The 8,869-nt window shown below is 42.5% G+C and overlaps 1 protein-coding gene across 1 annotated transcript; it reads right to left on the bottom strand.

The window, feature by feature from the left end:
- Window positions 1-4,923: 4,923 nt before the first annotated feature.
- On the bottom strand, window positions 4,924-6,717 carry bhlhe23 (basic helix-loop-helix family, member e23). Its single transcript, XM_004546019.3, has one exon. It carries the CDS (start codon window positions 6,313-6,315, stop codon window positions 5,632-5,634), a length of 684 nt encoding a protein of 227 aa, XP_004546076.1. The 5' UTR covers window positions 6,316-6,717; the 3' UTR covers window positions 4,924-5,631.
- Between the last annotated feature and the right edge of the window lie 2,152 nt (window positions 6,718-8,869).

Raw genomic sequence — 8,869 nt, 5'->3', positions numbered from 1 at the left:
TCCAGCCTGGGCCCAGTGGAGCCTTAAACAGTACAATAAGATGAGAATTAAAAACCAAGTGACACACTTTGAAATGTTCTTCATTTGTGTAAAATGACACCGAAACTGTGGGAACACACAGAGTCACGCTTCCCTCTTCTTGCAACCTTTGGTATCACTTTGCATGTCTTTCAGTTAATGTGCATCAGAAGCCACACATAAATACTGACGCACAAAAACAGGATGAAATGTGTCTTCATTTACCCTCGGTGTGTGTGTTTATGAGTAGCACTCGCTGTAGAGGATGGTCCCGGCCCTGCCTGTCACACCGTCTCCGCATGGAGGATTATGGATGGCCAATTACATCGCTTTTGTCATTAATTAATGAGGATAACGAGCTCCCCCTGCTCCCCACAAAACCATGGTGCTCCTCAGCTGGTACTGAGCAGCGAGAGGGGTGCTGGGGCCTGTGTGTGAAAGTGTGTGTGTGCGCGTGTAGATGGGTGTATACTTTACTTCTGCATTACGTGCCTTGTCGATAATTCTTCAAATTCAATGGCTGAGATGTGGTTTAAAGTTGGAGTACTGGTTAGTGCTAGGCAAGAAGTGTTTAAAGTTAGGGTAAGTCTTTGGGACTAGAAGGAGATACAGTGTGATGGAGGGTTTGCTGATTGCTGACTCCAGGGCATTCATGTACATTTGTCTAGTAAGTTGAGGTGTGTTTGCGTGTCTATGTGTCTGTGTATGTCTAGTGTTTGCCCACCACCAGTTATGTATGTCTGGGACCATTACAGAGATTAGGCCATGCTACAATAACGGATGCCCCCGTTTGTCAGCTCATATCCTCTGTCAAGACAACAAGCTAAAGGAGAAAGAGTGTGATGAGCACAGGGATAGAAAAAGGGGGAGGGACTGCAGGAGGAGGAGAAATAGAGGCAAGTTAGCAGGAGAATGTAGGGGTGAGAAAAGCTTTAGTAAAGTGCAAAAGAGGTCTTGAAAGAAAATTGAGCCTTTGAGAATCAAAATGTCCTGGGATCAACAAAAAATGAGGGTAATTTTGGCCTAGGATATCATTTTCAACAATGGCTCAGACTGTTGTCATCAAGTGCTGCCTATCCCAGCTCCTCTCCCCCCCTACCAGGCCCAATTTGGCCCCTGCCACACTGTCTGGGTCTACCATGCGTCGTGTCAGGTGCCTTGTGGCGATAGGCAAAACGCTTTGCATGGCTGCCATGTTTCAAGGGTTTTCAGCCATATGAGCACAAAACACGGGCATCCGCGCACACACATTCACACGATGCACAAAAACACAGACACATACAAACAGACATCCTCTCTCCAACCCCCCTTTAGACATCTGATTAACGAATGAAAGGCCCTGGCCCGTCCCCGCTACACTTGTAGGAACGTCGCCCCAAATCACATGGCTCCTCGGAACCAACTGACTCACCCGCTTATCGCTTCCGACAAGGCGGGGCTGGGAGGGACGACAAAGTGTGATGTCATAGTGAAGCAGAGAAGTTGGAGGTCCACGGGTGGCTGGGTGGGTGAATGTGGGGCATCCTTACAGTGCAACCTCTGGCATTCTCATCTCCTCAGCACCTCATCTCTTCCTCCACGTGCTGTGCCCTCTTTTTTACTCCACACACTGATGAACCCCCCACGCACACATCCACTTGCCTAGGTCTATTCTCTATCTCACATCCTCGCCCCTTCCCCCTCTCAGGAACCTGCATAAAAACAAGCCTTCAATGCCACTTCACATACAAAGCCTCAACTATGCTTCTGTGAGCGCATTTTAATGAAGACAAAAAATCTCTAATGTTTAATAAACCCTTTGGTCCCCCTGCAGTAAGCTTAATCAGAGTCGAAGGGTGTTCATTTTCCTTCAAGGCCCCTGTTGTAAGTACAGTTTGTGTGTTGGGCTATGTGTGTGTGAAACGGAGTGCTACAATGTGCATCAGACACATGAGCTTGCACATGGAGAGAACTTAATTAGAGAAAACAGCGCTGTCAGATGCATTAGGCAGAGGTACGCACTTAAGGGCATATGGTTTTAGTACTATACCATCGGGTTGGAGAAAAGCACACAAACATACCTCAAAGCTCTGAGCCATGGTAATGAAATCACTCCCTTTCTATCCCACCGAGAGCAAACACAAATGTTTACAGACATCACACAGTCTGTCCGTACTCCTGCACCACACTGGGCTGTGAGAGTAGTAAAGCACCGAGGATTTCTCCGAATAAATACACTGTCCACAAGAGAAAATAGGTGAGAAAAGGCAGCAATAATAGTTTGCAATCTTAATATATGCTATACAATACTACAATGCATTTATAGTAAAATATTTTCTTTCAACACTTTGAAATACCTGGATTATATCATATTTAGAGATGAATCTACGTTCAACTGCAGTACTCCCACTACCTGTTTGAAAATGTGTTTTTGTGAGGAGAGGACAGTGATGACGCAGGTTAATATGACTATTTTTAAATTCTGTGTGTGAGGTGACTCCACAATCTGTCATGGTAGAACAGATCAGACAGGTCCAGATGAGGAATATAAGTACACATAACTGTCTTTCACTGTACTTCATTCATAGTTTTAAATGATGACTTTAAATCTTGTTTTTATAATTGTAGCCTTCACAAACATGTGGCAGATTTTGTTTTTAACCTTGCCCGGAGCATATCCAGAAATGTATCTATTTTCTGTGTTGCATCCAAAATCAATGGGTTTGTATAATTGTAGTTGTATGGATAAAAATTCTTTACGTGTGTTTGTTTTATTCTTTCTTCTTTTCTTTTCTTTTTTTTACTGTATGTTATGAAAAAAGATATGTACATTTCTCTCAATTTTAATATTTTTAAACACCAAATTGTACTTTCTGATATTGCATTAGACACTTACTTTAAGTCACATGAATTATCCATGTAATTATCAATTTATTACATGGATAATTAAGAACAGTTATTTAATTTGAGTCCATTTATCAGCAAATTAAATGAGCAGTCAACATGTTGCACAACAAGAAAAAGGAATGTTTGCCACTTCCCACATCTTCAGATTCTGATTTACATTTACGAAAATTGTAAAACACACAAAAGTGCCCTCGTTATACAGAAAAATGAAGATAAATGATTATTTAAAACACACTTCATTCACTGCTGACTGGCTAAAGCATCGGGGAACACCATCATGTGACCAGCAAGACCGCAAATCTGTCTTAATGTATAGCCAACATGTCAAATAACACACTACCACTATGCACGCTGATGGCCATTAAGATAATAAGGTGCCAAAATATAACATATATTTCTTTAGCTCGACATCTGAGGCCTATAGGGAGGAACAGTGACCACCCAACCATCGGTACACAAAAAGCAACAGTCTCATTTATGGCTATTAGGCTGCACAGGGACTGATGAAGCGCAGGGCCAGAGTCCTCACATCATTGGCAGCATTTGTCACATTTCATCTCCGCTGTCCTAACTGTCTCACGGGGCCTCAGACAAGGCATGTGTCATCAAAGGTCCCATTTAAGATGCCATGGGTGGCCTGTTGTTGTGACATGTATCTAAATTGTAAGAGAGACACACTGTGGTGGATCACTTAGTCTCTGACTAGATTTACCAGACTGCTCAAGAACAAATGTCTGGTTTAATGTATTCATCGGAGCAAGTAGAAAGAACACAAATGAGTGTGAATATGTCAGTGTAGGAAAAGCACCTGTGAGATTAAAGGCAACATTTATTCTGGTATTACTCATTTTTTCTAAGTTCTTTCTTACAAATCAAAGTACTTTTCAGGCTGGTGGTGATTGAAAAAGAGCACATTTACCTAACGGTTTACAATTGTAATCAGTCTAATGGAAGCGTTGTTTAATCCACTACTACTGTGTGGATCTTTGTTCAGTGTTAATTTCCAGATCAATAGGTTAAATATGTAATATATTTTGTGACGTTAGATGTTTTTTATTTACACCCCAAAACCACAAATGGAAATCTGACTATTTACATTAACATATGTACACTACTATAACTAAAAAGAGAAATAATAAAGCACTGATATGTAAACTTAGCGATAACATGGACTTGTTATTAGTGTGCCAAACAGAGATACTATCAGACAGTTAGAGATGATCAAAAACAAAGACAAATGCTTGTTTTCAGGAATGTGAATATCACTTCTCTCTGACCAGTACAAATACCAAGCATATTTTCTTTTTAAATATGTATATACTTTGCTCTAAATTCATCCAGTGCCCAACCTGCAAAGGGGAGCTGGCCCTGTAACGTTCAGTGAATTGTCTACCAAAGAGACAGGAGCAGAAATCGTGTTAATAGCTGTCCAGGCTTTAAGAGCCCGCCAAGGAAGCATACAATCACCCAAATAACCAGAGACAGGTCCTGGGTGCCCCGGGCGGCTCTTGCGTACTTCCCTTCAGCGCCACCGACCCCACTGCGTGCCAAACAGGCCTCACCAGCCCCACTGAGCTCGTTTAGACCCATCTCTTCATGTCAAAGGCTTGAAATGCAAGAACAGAAAAATGCCAACTCATTTTTTGCGGGGTGAGTGGGGGGTTCAACTCAGAGGGTAAGAAGTAGAGATCATGTTAGCAGCGTGATAGTTTTTATTTTCTTTTTCACATATAAAATTTGTCTGTGGCTACAATGCACCGTTATTCTCCCATTTGTTTGCCTTGAAAAATAGATGCGTTAAAAGTGTGTCAGTTTTTTCAGGGTTTCCTAAAAAACACGGCATTGTGTCCGGAACGTAAATATAAACAGAATGCATTTGAAAATTTTGAAATTTTAAATTAAGTAAAGTGTGTATTTTTACACTGCCTGAAGTTTAAATATCATGTCAGCGGTGTGTCTCGTGTAAAACTGTTTTAAAGCTGTGGCGTTGTTGTTGAAATGAAGCAAACCGAGTCCGAGCATAGATATGTGTTTTAATTATAAAGACATATAAACAATATATGAAATCCATGTTGCAACACAACCAAAACGCTTCTTCAGTTGATAGGCTGTAGTCATATAACCATTAAGATAACCGGGCTTGAAGCAAGTGATTTTTTTTTAAGTTGTACAATACAATCATGAGAAATGTGCAGTAACGTAAAATAAAAACAAACCTGTCAACACATGGTATCAGAAAATATCAGTCAGAATCACATAAAGTTGTGTTTTTTATCTCCCACATAGCATCATATAGTCAGTCGGGGGAAGCCTTAATTGCGGTTTCAAATCTAAATGTTGTAGCATTGGGTCCCGTTTCGTCGTTTCGTGTTGTTGTTACTGAATGTTGCATAGATTACAAATGAGCTGATAACAAAAGCTTTCTCAAATTTACCCAAATTTGGACATGGCCTGTAAGTGTTTGTAAAGTACAAGCGACAAAGTAACAGGGACGTCATCCTATAAGAAGGCCTAAGCAGTTCAGTTTCTATGTAGCGTCAGTTAAATCTGGATGAAACATTGCAATATGCTCACTTAACCATATCTTAAGATTATGCATTAGACTAAAGTCGTTTTTTTTTCTTCTTTTTTTCCACAGAATGGTTTTAAAATAACTAGGGTGGGTGAGAGACCGACACGGGTGCAGTATAGGTAGGCTAAAAGTTCAGGAAAGAGAGTTAAAGCAAATCAAGGCTTGTCGTTACAGTGTTTGAAGAGACTCGACGGTGCCCCAGAGTAAGTAGTGCACTTCTCGGCACAGGTGGCGAGTGCGGAACCCGAGAAGGGGTATACGGCAGCCTGTCCAAAGGGTGCCAGGGCGGTGGGGATCGGTGAGGTTATGGTCTGTCCTTGGTTCAGATACGCCACCAGCCGCCTCATCTCCTCCAGAGCCTGCGCCTGCATGAGGATGTAGTTCTTGGCCAGGAGGAGAGTGGCTATTTTGGAGAGTTTTCTCACCGAGGGGCTGTGGGCGTAGGGAATAACGGCGCGCAGGCCGTCCAGCGCGTCGTTCAGGTCGTGCATCCTCCTTCTCTCGCGGGCGTTGATGCTGAGCCGCAGGGACCGTTGCTCCTTGCTCTTCTTAGCGAGGGCCCCTCCGGGCTTGTCGTCCCCAAATGACGAGCCCCTTTTCCGGGACTCCAGCGAGTCGAAGCCATCCTCGTCGTCGCTCGTGTGTTCCCCGCCGCTCTCGTTGGACTTCGCGGTCTGCCCGGAGAGGAAATCAGTGGCAGGTGTAAGCGGGTACCGGCCGGGGCTTCCAGCACCATGGCCAGCGCCAAACCCGAAGGCTGACTGCCCGTAGCGCTGCGTCAGGTCGAGGAGCGCGTCGTTGCTGATGGACTTGAGCAGATTCTCTTCGTTGACATTCATTTTCTCTTCCAGAGCAGGTTTTGACCAGGAAAAGTCTACCGCGCTTCCTTTATCCTTATCCTTTATCCTAGCTTTTGTTTTGGAAACAGTAGCGTGTTCTCGCGTAGTTCTCTCCAAGAGTTGCTGTTTCCAAGGAGTTCCTCTCCTTCTTCACTCCTTTCCTCTGTCAGTGCAGTGACTCTTCAAGAAGGAGGCTGTGAATCTGAAGCTTCTACATGCATTCACCTCCTCTGTACACTGCGCTCCCCCCTTGTTGCGCGCATAGCCCACGTTCAACAACACTTCTCTAACTGTGCTCGTTGAGACCGGAGCGCTCGTGTCCCTTTCGTACGGTCGGTTTCCTCTCGCGCGTCTTTCTTGCCCTCCCTCGCCTTGGGCAGATTGTGACTGGCGCTCTGCCCTGCTTGCAAGTTAGTAGGAGCACGAGGCCCGTCGGGATTATCTGCCCGTCCAATCAGGGGGGCGTTTTAATTAACTCAGGAAGAGCGCAGGTCTGCTCCCAATTTCAATCACAAAGCGATAAATGCAACACAAACTGACACAGCCGCGTGTATGCCGGCACTCTCCACGAATAAATACAAATTTAACAAAACTGTTCTTTCCGATACTTTAAATAAACTTGAAGTTGGAGGTATTTGTAGGATTTTTTTTAGGCATTTAAAATGCACAAATGAAGAAGAGCTCAAGCCTTAACATACGACTAGGTCGTTGGAGAAAAAGGACTCACCTATCTGAAGAAGTCTAGATCAGAAACATAGTGAGGGATCAGGTAAAGGACATTTTGTGAGGTTTGGGAATGTGACCTCCAGGTTCGAGCGTTTTGCTTTTTGAAGTGAATGTGATAGATAGACAAGCTGACAGTGCAGTGACAGTTTTGGGCATCAGTTTCAATTGTGCAGCCTTCTCTGATTGATAGTCCTAACAATGAACCCACAGTCCTCCTGACCGCCGTTCACCTGCACTCTGCTATCAGCACCAACAAAAGCTCGTGGGCAGATACACTCAGACATCAGGTGTTACAGCCCCTTACACTATCCAGTCAGTGATTAGTGAAAGAATCAGTAACCAAATGTCATGAAAATGGTCACAATTTGCGATAATATTAAAGGCCAATACTCTTCTTTGCAAGAAGAGACAATAGGATGCTTTGATAGAATTTAAAGAAAATAGCTCAGCGTCAACTTGAGATCTCTAAATATCTGCTAAATCTGCTAAATAAAGATTTGTAATACAATTATATACCAAACGATAATCAGAATTAAAACGTCATTATATCTGTAGGTGTTAGAGTGCAAGTCAGACACTTCCTGAGGATGAGGAACAGGTGTCCTGACTGTCACTAAGTTGATAGCTGAGATAACGGTGCCACTCTGAGTTCACTGTAGAGCATTACACCACGGTGAAGCCTCCCGTAACTCACTAAAGCCATACACTGTACATTCAGCTCCCCCTATGTTAGTGTATATTTTTGTTTAGGTGATGGTGCCACCTTGTGGAGATGCCTTAAAAATGCTCTAGTGCGACAGCTTGACGAGGTATATATATATATATATATATATATATATATATATATATATATATATATATATATATATATATATATATATATATATATATATACGCAGTACTCTTGAAGATGCCCGTAGTATACCTGCATTGAAGAGTAGTGTATACTTCCAGGGGCTCATACTTCACTTAGACACTTAGATGTTTGATCTTCATGATGCACAATGATTCACTGTATGTGAAAAGCTCAGTCACAGCAGTTTGCACCTTCATTTCATGGGGAGAGAAAGTGTGACATTCTGATCGTGTGCAAATGCAATTATTAGCACGTGTTTGATATATTGTATTATTATAATGGCTTAGATAAACTTCCCTCAAGCCCTGTGAACATTGTTTTTGTTGCTAAGTTTAAGAGAACTGTGTTTATTGCATCTGCTGTGGTGTTTTTAGTTTTGTTACTGCAGATGTACAGTTGTTGTTGTGGAAAATAGATAATGCACCATGAGTGGAGTTATGTGTGTGGTTAATGGCCCCTTGGAAGCACAGCATTAGACGTTGTCTAGGTCTCTCAGTAAAACTGTAATGCTTCGGTGCTATTCAGGGGCTTAAAAGATGGGACATTTGAGTCTGTCCACGGGACTACATGTCTTAGTCATTCTTGGTACACTATCTCAATGTGCTTTTTTGTATTTCCACTCCTTTGGATTAGGAATTACTGTTGAATCGAATTTGACACAATTACTACTAGTTGATGTATAATGACTTAGTTGTGTGGTAGTTGTGTGGCAACCTATTGCTCTGACATCCTGAAGCAACTGATTTCACTGAATTTTGAAACATTTAACTGAATTATTGTTGGTGTGATTTGACAAGTGGCAGATGCGGTCTAAAATAAGACAACCTAACATAATACAAAAATGTTTCTTAAAAAGTTGCGGTAAAAGAATGCAGGGTACCCCCTGGACAGGTCATCAGTCAATTGCAGAAACAGACAACCACTTAAACCCGCAGTCAGTTTATAGATTAACCTATAAAGCATGTTGGACTG

The sequence above is a fragment of the Maylandia zebra genome, linkage group LG20 (genome assembly GCF_041146795.1).
Source record: "Maylandia zebra isolate NMK-2024a linkage group LG20, Mzebra_GT3a, whole genome shotgun sequence".
NCBI classification, from domain to species: domain Eukaryota; kingdom Metazoa; phylum Chordata; class Actinopteri; order Cichliformes; family Cichlidae; genus Maylandia; species Maylandia zebra.
This window is presented reverse-complemented; position numbering and strand designations above follow the sequence as displayed.

What these genes read in the sequence shown, in the direction of transcription:
- bhlhe23 (XM_004546019.3), bottom strand. Translation starts at nt 6,315, where the DNA reads ATGAATGTCAACGAAGAGAATCTGCTCAAGTCCATCAGCAACGACGCG.